The 21972-nt window shown below is 31.8% G+C and overlaps 1 protein-coding gene across 1 annotated transcript in view; it reads right to left on the bottom strand.

Moving 5' to 3' along the window:
• Positions 1-10570, bottom strand: part of LOC135139388 (E3 ubiquitin-protein ligase CBL-B) — a 47377-nt gene extending 36807 nt beyond the window's left edge. The window contains exon 1 of the mRNA XM_064069600.1: positions 9534-10570. Within this exon, the coding sequence (XP_063925670.1) occupies positions 9534-10075 (542 nt within the window). The 5' untranslated portion in view covers positions 10076-10570. The remainder of the gene's footprint in view (positions 1-9533) is intronic.
• Positions 10571-21972: the final 11402 nt, after the last annotated feature.

Here is a 21972-nt window from a genome sequence, read left to right as displayed (position 1 = left end):
AGAAATCGATAAATCTAAAAATGAAAGAACCCAGAAATTGAAAAAATGGGAAATTGAATAATCGAAATATCGAAACATAAAAATATGGAAAAACTGAAAAATAGAAAAATCAGGAAATCAAAAATCTATACAATCGAAGGTGTAAAATTTAAAAATTCGAATTTCATTGAAGAATGGAAATACTGCAAAATCCCAAAACTCAAATATCGAAAAGGCGAAAAATCGATAAAAGGAAAACTTAGAAACGCCAAAATTTGAAAAAGGTCGAAAAGTTGAAGAACCAAAAAAATTGAAAATACAGAAATCGATAAATCTAAAAATTGAAAAATCAGGAAATTGAACAATCGAAATATCGAAACGTAAAAAATGGAAAAACTGAATAACTGAAAAATGTAAAACCGAGAATTCGAAAAATTAAAAAATCAAAAATTAGCAATTTTTCGATATGTATTACAATTTCTAATTTTTAGATTTTCCCAATTTTCCCTTTCTCGATTTTTCACTTTTCCAAATTCTTGATTTTTATTTTTCGTTTTCCAATTTTTTAATTTCATTTTCCCGATTTTTATATCACAAAAACTGTAAAAATAAAGAAAATAAAAAACCGAAACGAAAAATTGAAAATCGAAAATTTTGAAGTAGTGAAAAATCGAAAAAATGCAAAATCTAAAAATTTAAGAAAGAAAAAACTAAAAAATAAAGAAAATAAAAACCGAAAAATTGCAAATGGAAAAATTGACTCAAACCGAAAATTGCAAAATTTAAAGACTGAAAAATTCAATACTTTGGAAATTAAAGTAATGTAATTTTTTGAAATACATAAATCTAAATTCCGAGGCAGGATTTTCTTTATTTAGAGAGTTTTTAGACGATTTGTACTCCCTCACAGAGTTCCATGTTTTGTGTTGCTATCAATGGCGTAGTCGGCACGATTACGGACAATATTAAATACATATCTATATTTAAGGTAGATCAACATCGCAAGAATTCGACTATTAAGCATAAATATGCATTTATGTTAAAAGAAAAAGAAATTTGATTGATTTTGTCTCCTCAAAACGGAAGAAAGGCCGAATTATATTCAATAAAGCTACAATGGAGCAAAATGTTCTGAAAATGGGTAACTGTGTCCTCCAACCCCTCATAATAACATAATCAAATTTTAGTGAATACCAAAATAATTAGTAGCATACGAGATCCCAGCTCAGATATCAACCATAATAAATTTAACGTGTGAACATAATTAGCTTCTCGGTAATCCGTCTACGTTTCCAAAATCAATACACAATTCCCCATTTGTCGATGACTTCAAGGGACACTTCCGGCCTTCCACCGCCGTCCGCCGTTCCCTACGCTGCCGCAGCCACGTCGAAATCCACACTCCCAGCGCGTAAAAATCAACCGATCCCTCTCCGTAAATTTAGCAACAAACCGTGCTGCAACACCGCAAAAACTACAAATACAAATCCCCGAACACGGCCCATTTCTCGAATCGCTTTTATTAAATTCCTCCCCATTCTTCGAAACAGGTGACTCATTTATCGTCGAACGTGGAAAAACTCCAGCCTTTCGTGTTCAACATGAATAAGTAATCGCGTACGAAGACAGCGGCCCTGCTAAATATGAAATTCAAGCGAAATTGTATTTTTGGTCTGTGCACGTAATCAATATTTCATTGATGCCCACGCCACGTCGAGTCGGTCTCTTTCACGCATGCATCCGTCTGGTTGCGCAAGACAGCGTCGAAAAAATGAATGGAACGTCCTTGGAAATTGCTTTTTTGTTGTTGTCGTTTTCCCTTTCTGTTACTTGAGAACGTAATGAAATCCTCCTTATAGGGGGAAAACAAAAGTGGTACGAAAATAAATAAAAATAAGCGGACGCGTCGAGGGAAATGCTGTTTATTAAGCCGGGCGATGAGGAATAATTAAAATTTCTCGTAAACCAGCGGTTACCGAAGTGTGGGTCGGGAGCCCCTGGGGTGGCGAGAGGATTTTGGGAGAAAAATGCCAATAAAGTCGCTGGGGAAACTTGGAGAGAGAGTGGATTCGCAACAATTGTCTGTCTGGAATTTGAGCTTTAGTCACTAAAAGTCTTAAAGAAAATAGTTTCACCATCTACGTTCATACCGCAAGGCAGAATCATAAACCACAAATACAGGAGTATGCCATTTTATAAAACTTAAATCCTACTTACTACGAAAAGTTCTGAGGGGACGTCATCACATTGTTGGTGGGGTTAATTACACAATTTTGGTTAGGGTTTTACCATGTATACGATAGTCCTAACGTACATAAAAAATTGACAACAATCGTCCAGTGGTTTTGAAGATAATGTCTAATAAAAATTGACACAGACGATATACACACAGACAGAAACGGAAAGGTTATTTTTTCGCACTCTACAGGTCATGAAACGTCGAGAAAACATAAAGACTATAAAAATTAAAACACAAAAAAATACAGGTGAACACACTCCATCTGTTCGGTAAACGCAGTATTACATCGCTGCTTTGCAGACTAGTATTCAAAGTATTCCAATTTTTCACTTTTTTCGAGTTTTCAATTTCAAAATTTTCAATTTTTCACTTCTGGAAAGTTCAATTTTTAAGTTTTCGTTTTTCATTTTCTGTATTTTTCAGTTTATTATTTCTTCAGTTTTCCGATTGCACTTCGAATTTCCAATTTTTTGATTTTTAATTTTTCAATTTTTCGTTTTTTCGATTTTAAGACCTTACAATTTTTCGGGTTTTCAAGTTTGCGTTGCTTCAATTTTCCCATTTGCAAATTTAAATTTTTGGATTATGTATTTTTCCGAATTTTATTTTTTTTTATTTTTCAAGCTTTCGCTTTCCGATTTTCCAAATTTTAATTTTTCGATTTTATATTTTTGAGTATTCAATTTTACAATTTTTCGAAATTAATTTTTTTTTGTAATTTTTCAGTTGCTTTGTTTTTTCAATTTTCCGTTCCTTCAATTTTATGATTTTATAATTTTTTGGTTTTTCAAGTTTTCGTTGTTCAGTTTCCCAATTTTCTGGATTTTTAATTTTTCGGTTTTTTTATTCGTCTCCTCCTTCCCCGATTTGCAATAATTTAATTTTGTTTTCGAGTTTTCAATATTACAATTTCTCGAATTTCCAATTTTGCAAATTTTTGGATTTTTGAAGTTTTCGTTTCTTCAATCTTTCTAGTTTTCGTTTTCGATTTCTTGAATTTGAAGTTTTCGATTTTTCAGTAGTCATTTCTTCAGTTTTCCGTTTTGCAATTCTTCGATTTTTAAGTTTTCAAGTTTTCAATTTTACAATATTTCGAGTTTTCAGTTTTACAATTTCTCGAATTTCCAATTTTTTGAATTTTGAAGTTCTGGTTTCTTTAATTTTTCAAGTTTTCGTTTTTCAATTTCTCAAATTTTAATTTTTCGATTTTATGTTTTTGAGTTTCCAATTTTACAACTTTTTGAATTTCAAATTTTTTTATTTGTAATTTTTCAGTTGCTTTATTTATGTTTTTTCAATTTTATAATTTTTCATTTTTTCAAGTTTTCGTTGATGAATTTTCCCATTTTCAGTTTTTCAGTTTCTTGAAATTTACAATCTTGCATATTTTTTTTTTTTAATTTGAACGATTTTCAGTAGTCATTTTTTCAGTTTTATAATTTCTCGATTTTTCATTTTTTTGATTTTGTGATTTTTGACTTTTACACTTTCTTGATTTTTAATTCTTCAATTTTTCGTTTGTTCAATTTTAGGACCTTACAGTTTTTCGGGTTTTCAAGTTTTTGTTCTTTCAATTTTCCCATTTATAATCTTACATTTTTCGATTTTGTAATTTTCCGAATTTTTCATTTTTTGATTTTTGAAGTTCTCGTTTCTTTAATATTTCAAGTTTTCGTGTTTCAGTTTCTCGAATTTTAATTTTTCGATTTCATGTTTTTGGGTTTTCAATTTCACAATGTCTCGAATTTCCAATTTCCTGATTTTTAATTTTCCATATCGTCAATTTTTCGATTTTTGAAGTATTCGTTGCTTAATTTTTAAATTTTGAAGAATGCGTTACTTAAATTTTTGGAGTTTTCATTTTTCAGTTCCTCGATTTTTTATTTTGTCTCCTTTCTTTAATTTTTCGATTATTTAATTTATCTCCTCAATTTTCAATTTCTTGGTTTCGTAATTTTTTAATTTTTCAGATTCTTGATTTTTAATCTTTCCACTTTTCAGTGTCTCATTTCTTCAATTTTCTGATCTGCATTCTTCGATTTTCGAGGTTTGAATTTTACAATTTTTCGAATTCCCAATTTTTTTATTTTTTGGTTATTAATTTTTCGATTTTTCAATTGCCATTTCTGTAGTTTCCCAATTCGCAATTCGTGAATTTTAAGTTTTCGAGTTTTCAATTTTATAATATTTCGAATTTTTCTAATCTTTGATTTTGTAACTTTTCAGTTCGTTGCTTAAATTTTTCGCATTTGCAACTTTTTAATTTCGGAATTTTTCGTGTTTTCATAGTTTCGAGTTATCAATTTGTTTTGCTTCAATCATTCGATTTTTCGATGCTAAATTTTTCAGTTTTATAATTTTTGGAGTTTTGTAAAAAAAAATTTAATTTTGTAATTTTTGATATTTTCGATTTTTAACTCGTCTTCTTCAGTTTTTCCATATGTAGTTCTTCAATTTCAAGTTTTCGAGTTTTGAGTTTTACAATTTTTGCATTTCCAATTTAAAATCTTTTCGGTTTTTCAAGTTTTCGTTGTTTTGGTTTTCCGATTTTTTGATTTTTAATTTTTTCATTTTTCAGTTGTGATTTCTTTAGTTTTCCACTTCGCAATACTTCGATTTTAATTTTTCGAGTTTTCAATTTTTCTAACTTTTCAGTTCGTTGGTTAAATTTTTCGGTTTTGCTACATTTTAATTTTTGAATTGTTCGTTTGAAGTTACCAATTTTTAGATACTTTAATTTTTCTTTTGTCTTCAATCATTGCATTTTTCAGTTTTTCGATGCTAAATTTTTCAGTTTTATAATTTGAGTTTGGAAATTAAAATTTTTCGTTTTTGTAATTTTTCATTTTCTCGACTTTTAATTTGAATTCTTCAGTTTTTCGACTTGTTTCTTTAATTTCAAGTCCTCGAGTTTCGAATTTTACAACTTTTAGAATTTCCAATCTTTTGATTTTGAAATTTTTCAGTTCCTTGAATTTTGATTTTTAAATTTTTCATTGTTTCAATTTTCCATTTGCAATTTTCAATTTTTAGATTTTATAATTTTTCGAAATTTTCATTTTCGATGTTTGAAAGTTTTCCGTTTTTTCAATTATTCCAGTTTCCGTTTTTCAGTTTCTCGATTTTTAATTTTTCGACTTTTCAGTTTGTCAAGTCTTCAGTTTTCTGAATGACAATTCTTAGATTTTAGAGGTTCGAATTTTACAATGTTTCGAATTTCAAGTTTTTTGATTTTGTAATTTTTCAGTTTCTTGGTTTTTAATTTTCTCAATTTTGCGTTTTTCAATTTTACGATCTTACATACAATTCTTCGGTTTCTCAAGTGTTTGTTGTTTTAGTTTTCCCATATTTTGATTTTTACTTTTTATTTTTCGAATTTTTCGTTTTTCGATTATTAATTTTTCCAGTTTTCAGTTGTGATTTCCGTTGTTTTCGGATTCGCAATTCTTGGAATTTAAGCTTTCGAGTTTTCAATTTTAAAATTTTTCTAATCTTGACTTTGTAACTTTTCAATTCGGTGCTTAAATTTTCCGCTTTTGCAACTTTTTAATTTTTGAATTGTTCGTGTCTTCATATTTTCTAATTATAAATTTTTAGATATTTTGGTCTTTTTTCTTCAATCTTTGAATTTTTGAAATTGAAATTTTTCGATTTTGTAACTTTTCATTTTCTCAATTTTTAACTTGTCCCCTTCAGTTTTTGATTTGTAGTTCTGTAAATTCAAGTTTTCGGGTTTTAAGTTTTACAATTTTTCGAATTCCCAAATTTTATTTAGTAATTTTTCAGTTTCTTGATTTTTACTTTTTCAATTTTGCATTTCTTCAATTTTACGACCTTACAATTTTTCGGTTTTTCAAGTTTTCGTTGTTTTAGTTTTCCCATTTTTCGATTTTTACTTTTCATTTTTCGATTTTATAATTTTCCGAATTATTCACTTTTTCATTATTAATTTTTCCACTTTTCAGTTGTGATTTCTTTAGTTTTCCGCTTTGTACAACTTCGATTTTAATTTTTCGAGTTTTCAACTTTTTCATTTTTAGATTTTGTAATTTTTCGAAATTTTCATTTTCGATGTTTGAAAGTTTTCCGTTTTTCAATTATTCCAGTTTCCGTTTTTCAGTTTCTCGATTTTTAATTTTTCGACTTTTCAGTTTGTCGTCTTCAGTTTTCTGAATGCCAAATCTTAGATTTTAGGTTTGAATTTTACAATTTTTCAAATTTAAAATTTTTTGATTTTGTAATTTTTCAGTTTCTTGGTTTTTAATTTTGTCAATTTTCCGTTTCTTCAATTTTACGATCTTACAATTCTTCGGTTTCTCAAGTTTTTGTTGTTTTTAGTTATCCCATTTTTTGAATTTTACTTTTATTTTTCGAATTTTTCATTTTTCGATTATTAATGTTTCCATTTTTCAGTTGTGATTTCTGTTGTTTTCGGATTCGCAATTCTTGGAATTTAAGCTTTCGAGTTTTCAATTTAGAATTTTTCTAATCTTGATTTTGTTACTTAAATTTTCCGCTTTTGCAACTTCTTAATTTTTGAATTTTTCGTGTCTTCATATTTTTGTAGTTACCAATTTTTTGATACTTCAACTTTTCCTTTTTCTCCAATCCTCCGATTTTTCAGTTTTTCGATGTTAAGTTTTCCAGTTTTATAATTTTTGGAGTTTTGAAGTTAAAATTTTTCGATTTTGTAATTTTTCACTTTCTCGATTTTTAATTTGACTTCTTCAGTTTTTCGATGTGTAATTCTTCAATTTCAAGTTTTCAATTTTACAATTTTTCGAATTTCCAATTTTTTGATTTTTAATTTTTAAATTTTTCGTTGTTTCGATTTTCCAGTTTGAAATTTTAAATTTTCCAAATTTTTAATTTTTCGTTCCTTCAAATTTTTAGTTTGCCTTTTCTTCAGTTTCTCGATTAACAATTCTTCGATTTTATGTTTTCGAGTTTTCAGTTTTACAGTTTCTCGAATTTACAATTTTTTTTGTAATTTTTCAGTTTTTCATTGATCAGTTTCTTGATTTTTAATTTTTCAATTTTTCAGGTCTTCATATCTTCAAATTTTCAACTTTTTTCGTTGCTTAAATTTTTCACTTTTCCAACTTTTAATTTTTCGTGTCTTCACATTTTGGGGTTATTAATTTTTCTTTTTTAAATTTTTTCATTTTTCAATTTCTCGACATTGAATTTTTCAGTTTTATGTGAGTTTTCAAACTTAAATTTTTCGATTTTTCACTTTACAATTTCAGGTTTCTTTAGCTTTTCGAATTTTCAACTTTTTCAATTTGTTTTTTTTTTGTTTAAAAATTAAATATCGATAAACGAAAAACTGGCAGATCGAGAAGTTGAAAAATGAAAAAAACTAAAAATTTAAAAGTGCAAGCTAAAATCAACAAAATTCAAAGTCGGGAAACTGAAAAATTAAAAATCGAGCAACTTTGGCGCATGAACATCATCATAACACGCTGTTTCTTCGAAAAATTGTAAAGCCGAAAAATCGTAAGATCGAAAAAGTAAAAATCCAAAAATTGTAAGACGGAAAAATTGCAAATCGAAAAACTGAATAATTTAAAAATTCAGAAGTTGCTCTTTTGTTATTAAATAAACTCGTGACTAAAGTGGCGTTCATAAAACTTCGTTATTGTGTTCCTTACCGACTGCGCTGTAGCCCCGTCTTGTTAAAAACAACTCAAAGTTCCATCTAGCATTCTCACAGATCGAACAAAAAAATCGCGTTTCTTGGTTAAACGTAGTTAGTACAACAGGAGGTCGCAATTCTTGCCATCAGGCGGTCCCTTTTGAAAAAATTCGAAACCCACTCTTACACAATTAGCGATATTTTAAGCTCGCAATTTGTGCCCTTTCTCTGCCCCCACGCCGCCGCCAACAAAGCCCCCGATACAAAAAAATTCATACAAAAGCTGGTTATTTGTACAGAAAGCAAAAATATCCCTCTTCGGATCATTAATGCTCCCATTAGCGTTTTAATTTCGCCCGTCTTCCAATTTTTAAAATAACAATAATTACGGCCGAGGTCGATACAATGGAACATGGGAACTTTCGTCGGAGACCCGTTACGACAATTGTTGGAAACGTATTGACTCAGGTTTATTCACCTGTGTTGAGTGTTTATGTCGGTGGGTACTTTATTCACATAAAATTACTACTTTTATTCACAAACAAAGCTTCCTTCTTTTTATTACACACGGGAAAGTTCTTGCCTGCTGTTGCAGGTGTATTGATTCTCATAGTGTAAAAAGCGGCGGTTTCCGTATGGCAACGGTCATTCGAAGTTACATGCTGTCACATGAGCACGACATAATTATTTCATGCAAGATATAGAACAATTTTAAAATATAGATAATGGAGCAATTGTTCTAAAAATCTGATATAAGTAATAAGTGATTTAATCATATATTTATAAGGACGATATGTTTTATTATAAAGCTGATACAACGTGGGCAAAAATTGATTAAAATCAATAAAATCTTTAATGATTTTGTTGGAATTCTGTTTCACTTGATAAAAATATTTTCGTTGTGCGTGTTTTTGTGCAGAACTTACAAATAATATGAAATTGTTTGGAATTTAAGTCCGCATTTCTAAAAATATTTACACATTTAATACTCGGAAGAATCTCAGATATGTGTTTTAGAAAATATTTAGAGGAAGTAAGTAAATTTCAAAAGTTGCTTGACCGCTTCTTTCTCGATCATATGATACTTAAAATGTAGATTTAAGTACTCTTAACTTAAATCTGTTATGAACATTTTGTATGTGTCGAGCCCTCATTTAATAAGAATTTAATTTTCCGACTCGAGTATGTGATAAAATTCACGTAACAATTTCCGTTATCAGGAAAAAGCAATTACAAATACCAGCATGGGCGTGCAAAGCAATTAAACTGATTGATTTTATTATTATAAAATGAAAGAAAAACGTCTATAAAATTTGAATTAAAGATTGCTGACTTAATTTAAATAACAAGTGCTGCAAAATTCGCATTCCTAGTCCATTGTAAATTTAAACAACAAAGTTTAAAAGCAGCCAGAAAATGACTAATTTTCAATAGGAGGTCAAAGGATTAAAGTCGCATGTTTTTTTCAGAAGGAGGCGGAGGAAAGTTCATTTTCATGACTCATTGACGCCAGTTAAGTAGTGTTTTGCACATACAAGGAATTCATAAACTGAATTGCAATAAATACTTATCTTTCAAGTGTTGTGTTGAGATTTACAATTCCGACAATTTCTCAACGCAACACTCGAGTAAAATATTATCGTAATTGCTAACTAATTCATGAAAAATAGAAATTACCTGTTTCCAAAATTGGTTTTCCAGAAGTCTGCAGCATCCGACTTAGTGATACGAAACTGATCGCCTGCGAACACTCCGTTTGGAAACAAGGCCTTTAATTCACTTAACATATGACTAAACACTAAACTAAGCTTCGTTAAATTCCTCCTGTAATGCGAATTCTCATCGAACATCTTCTCTTTACCCTCCTTGAACAATTTGATTGCTTGCTTACACTTCCGCATCAGGTTTATAATAAATATGTGAAAATGTTCGTTATTATGCAACGCAATCATATTGTCTTCGTATTTCGAACAAATAAATCTTAATCTTTGATAAGTGTCTGGTAAAATATCTAAAATAAAGGGGGGCGAATTTTTCAAGTTCATTTTTTGATGTTGGCACAGTTTCACTACTTTGTCCATTAGTTTCGAAGTTTTTTCCAAAGTCCTTTTGTCGGTGGCGTATTTCTGGTGGGTCACGGCATCGGAAAAAGCACCCTGTAGCTTGGAAAATATTGTAGAAAAGTTCTTATGCTGGACTGGACGATTTCGGCCTGCCATTTTGAAATGTGACGGTGACCTCACACCCCAGATTTTAAAGCACTATCGCACACAAGGTTTTATAACAAACATTTTATTACTTATTGTTAATTTAAAACACTTAATTAATTAACTTGAACAGTAAACATTCACAACTACTGTCGACACACATCGTTGACATTCTTGCGCTCGAACCGGTCGGAAGTTGGCAACAAGCGACAACGCGCGCACAGGACCGGATAACACAAATTTATCAAAAACGCCGCACCATGAACACCGACATTGCGTAATTATCGGGGAAAAAATACATTTTCGCGTCCATCGAACTTAAAAATTACATCACGTATTAAACAGTATGAAGTAAAGAAAACGGAAATCTTTTCTAAACTTAAAAAAAGTTTAGAATAGTGTTTTCATTTCTCCCAAAAAAAAGTGCTAATTTTGTGATAAGTTGATATGTTATCACTGGGCGATAACGTTAAATTCGGTAATTTTTTTTAGTATTTATTCGGACACGACTGAAAAGTCCGTCTCTGTCGCTCGTTCTTAACGAACGGTGTGTCCCTCACGAACATACACGAAGCGATCAGCTAACTTTCGTGTAGTACCAACCTGATAGCACCGGAAATTGTGCTGAGTGGCCAACGTATAATTTATACAACCAAGCTTCCCGGAAACTTAATATTGTTGGTTGCCTATATTAAAGATTAGACTTTTTTCACAAATTTAAATACCCTACTTAGGGCGTATAATATCACCATCTTACCACCAAAAACAATAAAAAATTGATAAAAGCTATTCTAAATAAGTTAAGCTGGATATCCAACTTCGTATTTTGTAAGTAAAATCGTCGACCAAATAACTTAAAATTTAGAACGACGTATGGAATTCCTACAATTTTAAGAAAATAAGGAATGCATTGTCGTGTGATTATACCACCGACGACCGGATATAATCGGTTTTCTGTCTAAAACAAATAACAGTTATTTTCCCTTGTTGTACACCCTAGAGAAAATAAGAAGAATTAGTACTTAGGTATGTAATAAACGTAACTGTATCCGAGTACAATTCGTTAGAAAATCACCCAGTGGCAGTGAAGCTAATCTTAGTTATTGGGTATTGATGAGCGATTATACACCGGACAACATAATATAATGACTTTAATATTTTAAGTCTTTAATTTTAAACCAACAAAAACAACGAAAAGATTAAATTGTATACTTTTAAGGTTTTTAATGTTATTAAAAAAAATTGGGTGAAAGTTATTTCGACAGAACAGTTCAGTACAGTTCAACAAATACTGTTTCTCTGAAAAATTCTAAAATTAGATTTTGCGGAATTTTACTTTTTCGTGATAACCTCTATGGAGTAAAAACAATATAAAAGGTACTAAGTATACGGTGTAATAGAAAACAAGACGGTTTCATCTTCTTAAAAAAACACAGTTTAGGGGCCCCGAGAAGAATTAATATTCTAAAAAAAAAACACTTGGCCCCCCGAGAAGGTTTCGACGTCTTTAAAAAAGACAGTTGGGACCCCCGCGAAGGTTTCACATTCTTAAAAAAGACATTCGGTGCTTCCGAGTAGGTTTTACATTAAAAAAAGACAGTTTGGACCCCCGAGAAGATTTTACATTTTTAAGAAAGACAGTTGGGATCCCCGAGAAGGGTTCACATTAAAACAAGACATTTGGGACCCCCGAAAAGGTTTTACATTTTTAAAAAACACATTGGGGACCCCCGAGAAGGTTTCACATTCTAAAAAAAAAATATTTGGCGCCCCCGAGAAGGTTTTACATTTTTAAAAAAGACAGTTGGAACCCCCGAGAAGGTTTTGCATTTTTGAAAAAGTCAGTTGAGATCCCCGAGAAGGCTTCACATTAAAAAAAAGACATTTGGCGCCCCGAGAAGGTTTTACATTTTTAAAAACGACAGTTGGGACCCCCGAGAAGGTTTCACATTCTTAGAAAAAGAACATTTGGGACCACCGAGAAGGTTTTGCTTTTTTTAAAAACACAGTTGGGACCCCCGAGAAGGTTTCACATTCTAAAAAAAAATATTTGGCGCCCCCAAGAAGGTTTTACATTTTTAAAAAAGACAGTTGGGACCCCCGAGAAGGTTTTGCATTTTTGAAAAAGTCAGTTGAGATCCCCGAGAAGGCTTCACATTAAAAAAAAAGACATTTGGCGCGCCCGAGAAGGTTTCACATTCTTAGAAAAAGGACATTTGGACCCCCGAGAAGGTTTTGCATTTTTAAAAAACACAGTTGGGACCCCCGAGAAGGTGTCACATTCTAAAAAAAAATATTTGGCGCCCCCGAGAAGGTTTTACATTTTTAAAAAAGGCAGTTGGGACCCCCGCAAGTGTTTCACATCCTTTAAAAAAGGATATTTGCAGCCCCCGAGAATGTTACACTATTTGGATCCCCCGAGAAGTTTTTACATATTTAAAAAACACAGTTGGGACCCCCGACAAGGTTTCACATTCTTAAAAAAGACATTTGGGGCCTCCGAGAAGATTTTGCATTTTTGAAAGGACAGTTGGATCCCCGAGAAGGTTTTACATTAAAAAAAAAAGACATTTGGGTGCCCGGGAAGGTTTTATATTTTTAAAAAAGACAGTTGGGGCCCCCGAGAAGGTTTCACATTTTAAAAAAATTACATTTGGGGACCCTGAGAAGGTTTTACATGTTTAAAAAAGACAGTTGGGACCCCCGAGAAGGTTGCACATAAAAAAAGACATTTGGGGCCCCCGAGAAGGTTTAGCATTTTTGAAAAGACAGTTGGGGCCCCCGAGAAGGTTTCACATTCTTAAAAAATGACATTTGGGGACCCTGAGATGGTTTTACATGTTTAAAAAAGACAGTTGGGACCCCCGTGAAGGTTGCACATAAAAAAAAGGTTTGGCGCACCCGAGGTTTCACATTCTAAAAAAAATATTTGGTGCCCCCGAGAAGGTTTCACATTCTTAAAAAAAAAACATTTGAGGCCCCCGAGAAGTTTTTGCATTTTTGAAAGGACAGTTGAGATCTCCCAGAAGGTTTCATATTAAAAAAGAAGACATTTGGGGTCCCGAGAAGGTTTTACATTTTTAAAAAAGACATTTGGGACCCCCGAGAAGGTTTCACATTATTTAGAACCTACGAGAAGGTTTTACATTTTTAAAAAACACAGTTGGGACCCCCGAGAGTTTTTCTCATTCTTGAAAAAAGGCATTTGGGGCCCCCGAGAAGGTTTTGCATTTTTGAAAAGACAGTTGGGACCCCCGAGAAGGTTTCACATTAAAAAAAAAGACATTTGGGGTCCCGGGAAGGTTTTACATTGTGAAAAAAAAAATATTAGGCGCCCACGAGAAGATTTTAAATTAAAAAAAAAAACAGTTGGGGTCCCCGAGAAGATTTCACATTCTTAAAAAAATACATTTGGGGCCCCTGAGAAGGTTTTACATGTTTAAAAAAGACAGTTGGGACTCCCGAGAAGGTTGCACATAAAAAAAGTTTTGGCGCCCCCGAGAAGGTTTTACATTTTTAAAAAAGGACATTTGGGGCCCCCGAGAAGGTTTCACATTATTTGGGACCCCTGAGAAGGTTTTACATTTTAAAAAAATACAGTTGGGACCCACGAGAAGGTTTCACATTCTTAAAAAAAGACATTTGGGGCCAACGAGAAGGTTTCACATTCTTAAAAAAAGGACATTTGGGGCCCCCGAGAAGTTTTTTCATTTTCAAGCAAACAGGGGCGTATTCTCGCTTTCCGGAAAAGTGGGGTAATTTCATCAATAAAAAATTTGTTATGAAGCCATAAACATAGACAATACACAATGAGAGAAAAAAAAAACGTAAGGCCAAGTATGGAATCGAACGCGCGACGTCCGGTCCGGTCCGCATTCCTGACTCGTAACCACTAGACCACGACCGGGATGCGTTACTTTAATGGTAAGCTGTTATTATGCCATGCATTATGTTTTTGCAAAAATTTGGACGGTTAGAGAAATACTCAAAGCGAATTCGTACACCACACTTATAGGACTATATTGTCGTATAACAGTTAAATCAAGTAAACATAGAATTCTTTGGAATGACGTCATCAAATTGTTGGTGGGGATGATCAGCAACATTTTGGTTAGTATTTAGCCATTTACATGATATTTCTAATATACATACAACAATTGACGACAATCGGTCCAGCAGTTTCGGAGATTACGTGTGTAATAAACTAATAAAAGTGTATATAGACATTAATAGCCAAGCAGATAGACAGACAGACAGACAGACGGAAACGGGAAACTACTTTTTTCGTACTCTAGCACGTTAACTGTTAAGCCAAAATCATGCATGTATAATCATAGGGCCATTGGTAGAAATACGTATTCTACATAAAATTTTATATATAGTTGCATAGGTTACTTGTTAAAATTCGAAAATTTTGACAAATATTTTTCAAAAAAACCAAAACGGACACCGGTGTCTGCTTTGGCTCTTCATTATATCTTATGCAGTTTTTATATGACTGGACCACAGCGGTTTAATAGAGCAGACACAGTCTAGGATATGAAGAGGCCGTGGCGGACACAACAGCGGACAATTTATTTACGGCAGACCCGTTGATTCCCCTTTAGGTTTTAATCACATTTGATGCAACTTCAGTTATTTCTTGCTTGAAATTGGTGCTTATGCTACTTAGAACATTTAGAGTTTATTACTTGCAATAATGGTGTCCGCCGCCACAGCAGACACACATAGCGGACACACTCTATAAAATTAATCTGAGATATTCACTCTATAATGTCTAATTATTTGTCATTCATGGCCCTAGAGTAGAAAATATGAAGTAAAGGTGACCGCTCTGGCCCCATTCAGAATCCAATGGTCGGACACCGGTGTCTGCTTTGGCACTTAACGTGCTAGGGGGCATGAAACGTCGAGAAAATATAAAAGTGGCCATTCGTCCGATGGACTCGATTACTATACTTCCTTAGCTTACGCTCGGGAAGTAAAAATACCTGGCATTCGTTATATTATTATTGTTGCAGCTCCCTCATTGAATCCTACATTGATTTAGAAAGATTCTTAGACTTTCTCAGGACTTTGGAAATTTATATTTGTTTTCTAAGATACCAAGAAGATTCTTGAATAACTGAATAAGAAAACTACATAATATGCGTGCATATTTTTGTGCTAAGTTTTGTGATTTAGAACTTACGGGGCATAAAGTCGTTTTGTTAGTAACACTGTTGTTTATTTTAGTTTAGTTTACAATTTATATTACTAATATAAGACTGGGAAACTGTTAATCACTGAAACAAATTGTTATGTTGGCAATTCTGAATTATTGGCAGCAATGTTAGTATGTCAATTTACAGGTGACAATTTTTACATGTTTGTTTTTTGTTTTAAAAATGAGATGTGAGCAGAAATTTTGAAATTTTAGATCAGTATACAAATTAATCAAATGAATTTATTAATAACAAATACTTGCTAATTTACGGAAAAAAGTATATTTAACTATTTATTGAGTTAAAACTGTTAAATATAACAACAAAAAAACAAAAAAAAAAACAAACCCATGAAATAAAAAAAGGATTTTAACATGTTTACTCGGTATATAAATTCTGTTACTTCAGTTACATTTCTTTAAATTAATACTTTTTCCTTCTTAAGTGGTAGCTTATGCAACTAGTACATTAGGGTCATTTTAATGAATGTCTCATTTCATGTTTTCTTGACGTTTCATTACAACTTGTGGAATACGAAAATATGTCTCCCTCTATAATTAAAAATTAAAACGAATTCTAAAAAAATAAAATATGAATAATATGTGTAATATACTTACAGGGTGAGTCACTAAGTGCACGATGTCATTAATTGTGACAGATAGAAAAAAAAGTTAAAGACTGTAAAGTTATGTAATTCCTTGAGTACTAAAATTATTTTCAAATATTCTGTTCTGTTTTTGTAGAGTAACATATAGCTAGTTTTTTTATGAAGCACCATGTATATACGTTATTCTACCGATCGCAAGCAAGATTTGTTGATACCAACTGACGAAAGTTTATAAAATAATTCACTGTGTCTTCTTAATGGAAGCAATCACCCTTAAAAATATTTCTTTAACACGTTGCAGCTTCCTTTCGCAAAACTTGTGCGACACATCCACGAGTGCCATCATCATCAACCCACCATTAACATTCATCAAAAAGTTTATATCAGTCCCTGAACCTTGACACACCCTGTATGTTATTAATAGCCCTTTCAGAATAACAAAAGACTATTATAGATAGTTTTACGTGTAAATATTCCCGAGTAAACCCAAAGTGCATGACTTATCGCGATACACCTACCCTTTTGCTCGAAACTCGAAACAGCTTTATCGATTTTAAATTTTAATTTTAGGCAACGATTTTATCAAAGGTGTTTAGATATCCGTGTTTGCAGCATGATATTAAATACTAATAAATTCCCAAATAATGACGCTTTTTACGACGAGCTTTCAAGCAAGTTCAAGTGCGATCGAAGTGTGAACTCCAGGGTTGCCTCTATAGATTCCTCTGAGTGATTCCAAGCGGGTTTCCACGCCTCGTAATCGACCGCATAACTGACTGATTAATGATATCTATGCAAAAATTTAAATTTGCGAGTGTAAAATTGTGCTTTTTACGGTTTTTGTAGCCTCGATAAAGCGCATTTTACATTTAAATTGTTAATTTAAAAGCGGTTAACATTTAAAATAAAAAAACTTTATTGCTACATGTAAGGTCAAAACGCTTGAAAGTTAGTTGCGTAGATACACATGAACAGATAATGGATTCAAGCGAGTGAAACGAGCCGGGTTTTAATGTGCTCCAATCTGTGTTCTTCTAGATTCCACATGACTAACTCATTTTCTGCATGGGCTATCAAAACGCTTAAAAATGTACGTTTGGCTGTCATCGAGTTGGAACGATGGTTGTGACAGCTGCATCTTTCAAACTAATGTCTATCGGATTTGTACGGATAAATAAAGAAAATAGAGGAATTTTGGTTTGCTAAAGCAATGTTTCTCGACTGTATCAAGAGCGATCCTTTGATTAAAAAACACAGTTCTAGGTCAGGCTGTCGCGACGCTTTGTTTTATGGTTTTTGGAACAGTAAATGCGTCCAAAGTTGAAATTTGAGATACGTAGGTGGATTTATTTCTTCAGATTTTGAATATTATAAGAACATAAATATGCCCACCGGGGTTAATTCTTTTTAGAAAAAACAGTCGAGTTGTTTTTAAGGGTTGAGATCGTTTCATTAATTCATTGTTATCAAATACAGCTACCGATAACAGGCGATTTAGACGTGGTTTTGCTTTTAAAACTTTGTGTATTTTTAGGGTAAAATTCGTTGTTTTTGTCAGTTTACAAATTAAACAATTGTCACCTGTTGCATTTTCTGATGCCACTTTTGGCAGCAGCTACAAAAAAGTTGATGTATAATTGTCAGTGATCAAGGGATTATTATTTGATAACAGAGAGAGTATAATAGAAGTGACAGCTTGAGGTTTAAGCGAAAATGATCGTTGATGTCTACATAGCTTAGTTTTATTTCCTGTTTGTTTTTAAGGATTTGCCAAATATAGTAGCACACTAAGTAAGTAAGTCCCCATGAATCCCAACATAAATTAGATTCACACCCTTTTTGCTATCTTAGCTGACACGACCGATCTTAGGTCCATTTTCGTTTTGCACTGAATGCGGTTTTCGCCAATGGTAAGTCATAATGGCTTAAAATTGGTGTCGATTCTTTCGTTTCTCTAATCCAAAAACAGCATAATCAATAACGTGAGTTTAGGAAAAAAAGTGTAGTGAAGATAAATTTAAAAACGTTTATGTTACGGTCCCAAGATTTTCACTGAACTATAAGTATTTTTAGAAAACTAATGAAGCATAAAATACAGCTGATTTACTTCTATGAGGGAGGTTATTTTAATGAATGTCACATTTCTTTGGGGTTTTACAGGTTGAAGAATACGAAAAGGTAAGTTTCACGTTCATGATTGCAGTTGTGGTCTGAGAATGTTATTGTGTAAATCTCACTTAGAAGCGATCTGAAATATAGTTTATTTTTTACTTTGGGTTTTAAAATTTTTGATTATTATGCTTATGCTCATCGCGCAACATTTTAAAGTGTTCGGGTTTAAAATAATTTTTTTTTAAATTCCAAAAATTTCGATGTCTGATTGTGGGAAAACTCGATTTCCCATTTCGCACACCCCAAGTCTCATTTCACACATCTCATTTCCTATTTCGCACATTAAATTTCTCGTTTCGCACACACCATACTCCATTTTTCATTTCCTACAACCCATATCCATTTCGCAGAGTTTATTGTTCATTTCGCACACCTCATTTCTGTTTTCGCCTCGTTTTGTACATCTCAGGTCTCATTCGTGGTCAAAATGAAAACTGAGAACCTCAATTTTCATTTCACACACTTCATTTCTTAATTCGCTCACCCCATTTCTAATTTCGAGCACCCCAGTTTTCACATCTCATCCCTCATTTTCATTTCCTATTTCTGACATTTCATTAGGCATTTTTAATTTCTAATTTCTCATTTTCCATTTCCCATTTCTGACAGTTCACATTCTAAATTTCTCATTCTTCATTTTTCATTTCTGATATTTCATTTCATATTTTTAATTTCTTATTTCGTACATCTAATTTTCCATTTCGCATTTTTCATTCCCATTTCTCATTTTTGATATTTCATTTCGCATTTATAATTTCTCAATCAGAATTTTTGCGTACTACTAATTTCTCATTTCAAATTTCTAGTATCTCATTCAGAATTTGTCATTTCCTATTTCTCGATTAACGTTTTTTTTGTTTCCCGTTTCTCCTTTTCCATTTCTCGTTTCCCATTTCTCATTTCTGATTTTTCATTTCTCATTTCTGATATTTCATTTCGCATTTCTAGTTTCTCACTCAGAATTTCTCATTTCCTATTTCTCACGTCCCACTGCTCATTTCTGATATTTCATTTCGCATTCTTCGTTTCTGATTTCTCAATTCGCATTTTTAGTTTCTCACTCAGAGTTTCTCGTTTGTCATTTCACTTTTCTCATTTCGTATTTCTCATCTCGCATTTCGTATTTCTCATCTCGCATTTTTCATTTCGCATTTTACATTTCTATTTCTAATATTTGATTTATCATTTTTAATTTGTCATTTCTCATTTCTGATTTTTCATTTCGCGTTTCTCATTTCGCATTTAGTAGTTTCTCGTTCCGAATTTCTCATTTTTCATTTCTGATATGTTATTTCGCATTTTTAATTTCTGATTTTGCACATTTAATTTCCCATTTAGCACTTTTCATTTCCATTTCGGATTTTTCATTTCTGATTGTTCGTTTCATATTTCTAATTTTTCATTTCGCACTTTTCATTTCCATTTTGCATTTTTTGGTTTTGCTTTTCTCATTGCGCATTTCTAGTTTCTTATTCCGAATTTCTCTTTCCCCATTTCCCGTTTTTCATTTCTGATATTTCGTTTCAGATTTCTAATTTCTTATTTCGCACTTTTAATTTCCATTTCGCATTTTTGATCTTGCTTTTCTCATTTGGAATTTTTGGTTTCTCATTCCGAAATTCCCATTTCCCATTTTTCATTTTTGATATTTCATTTCGCATTTTTAATTTCTCATTTTGCACATATAATTTCCCATTTAGCAGTTTTCATTTCTATTTCGCATTTTTAGTTTCTCATTCCGAATTTCTCATTCCCCATTTCCCATTTTTCATTTCTGATTTTTCGTTTCACCTTTCTAATTTCTCATTTCGCACTTTTCATTTCTATTTCATATTTTTGATTTTGCTTTTCTCATTTCGCATTCTTGGTTTCTCATTCAGAAATTTCCATTCTCCATTTTTCATTTTTGATATTTCATTTCGCATTTTTAATTTCTCATTTTGCACATATAATTTCCCATTTAGCAGTTTTCATTTCTATTCCGCATTTTTAGTTTCTCATTCCGAATTTCTCATTCCACATTTCCCATTTTTCATTTCTGATTTTTCGTTTCACCCTTCTAATTTCTCATTTCGTACTTTTTATCTCTATTTCACATTTTTGATTTTGCTTTTCTCATTTCGCATTTTTGGTTTCTCATTCAGAAATTTCCATTCCCCATTTTTCATTTTTGATATTTCATTTCGCATTTTTAATGTCTCATTTTGCATATATAATTTCCCATTTAGCAGTTTTCATTTCTATTTCGCATTTTTAGTTTCTCATTCCCCATTTCCCATTTTTCATTTCTGGTTTTTCGTTTCACATTTATAATTTCTCATTTTGCACTTTTTATTTCCATTTCGCATTTCTGATTTTTCTTTTCTCATTACGCATTTGTAGTTTCTCATTCCGAATTTCTCTTTCCCCATTTCCCATTTTTCATTTCTGATATGTCATTTCGCATTTTTAATTTCTAATTTCATACATCTAATTTCCCATTTCGCATTTTTCATTCCCATTTCTTATTTCCCACTTCTTATTTCTCATTTCCTATTTCTCGTTTCCCATTTGTAATTTCTCATTTTGCATTTCTCATTTCGTATTTCTTATTTCGAATTTTTTGTTTCTCATTCCGAGTTTCCGATTTCCCATTTCTCATTTCTGATATTTCATTTCGCATTTCTAATTTCTCATTCACAATTCTTGCGTACTACTAATTTCTCAATTCCCATTTCTAGTTTGTCACTTAAAATTTCTCATTTGTCATTCACTTTTCTCATTTCGCATTTTTAGTTTCTCAATTCGAATTTCCAATTTCTCATTTCGCACTTTTCGTTTCCATTTCGCATTTCTGATTTTGCTTTTCTCATTGCGCATTTCTAGTTTCTCATTCCGAACTCCTCTTTCTTCTTTTCCCATTTTTCATTTCTGATATTTCGTTTCACATTTCTAATTTGTCATTTCGCATTTTTCATTTCTATTTCACATTTTTGATTTTGGTTTTCTCATTTCGCATTTTTGGTTTCTCATTCCGAAATTCCCATTTCCCATTTTTCATTTTTGATATTTTATTTCGCATTTTTAATTTCTCATTTTGCACATCTAATTTCCCATTTAACACTTTTCATTTCCATTTCGCATTTTTAGTTTCCCATTCCGAATTTCTCATTCCCCATTTCCCATTTTTCATTTCTGATTGTTCGTTTTACATTTCTAATTTTTCATTTCGCACTTTTCATTTCCATTTTGCATTTTTTGGTTTTGCTTTTCTCATTGCGCATTTCTAGTTTCTTATTCCGAATTTCTCTTTCCCCATTTCCCCTTTTTCATTTCTGATATTTCGTTTCAGATTTCTAATTTCTTATTTCTTATTTCGCAATTTTCATTTCCATTTCACATTTTTGATCTTGCTTTTCTCATTTGGAATTTTTGGTTTCTCATTCCGAAATTCCCATTTCCCATTTTTCATTTTTGATATTTCATTTCGCATTTTTAATTTCTCATTTTGCACATCTAATTTCCCATTTAGCACTTTTCATTTCCATTTCGCACTTTTAGTTTCTCATTCCGAATTTCTCATTCCCCATTTCCCATTTTTCATTTCGGATATATCGTTTCACATTTCTAATTTCTCATTTCGCACTTTTCATTTCCATTTCGCATTTTTGATCTTGCTTTTCTTATTTCGCATTTCTGGTTTCTCATTCTGAAATTCCCATTTCCCATTTTTCATTTTTGATACTTCATTGCACATTTTTAATTTCTCATTTTGCACATCTAATTTCCCATTTAACATTTTTCATTTCCATTTCGCATTTTTAGTTGCTCATTCCGAATTTCTCATTCCCCATTTCCCATTTTGCATTTCTGATTGTTCGTTTCACATTTCTAATGTTTCATTTCGCACTTTTCATTTCCATTTTGCATTTCTGATTTTGCTTTTC

Source organism: Zophobas morio, unplaced genomic scaffold (genome assembly GCF_036711695.1).
Source record: "Zophobas morio isolate AGI-343-1 ecotype UQ-CSIRO unplaced genomic scaffold, CSIRO_AGI_Zmor_V1 ptg000031l, whole genome shotgun sequence".
Taxonomy (NCBI): Eukaryota; Metazoa; Arthropoda; class Insecta; order Coleoptera; family Tenebrionidae; genus Zophobas; species Zophobas morio.
Note: the sequence above shows the minus strand (reverse complement) of the source record. Positions and strands in the feature narration are given on the sequence as shown.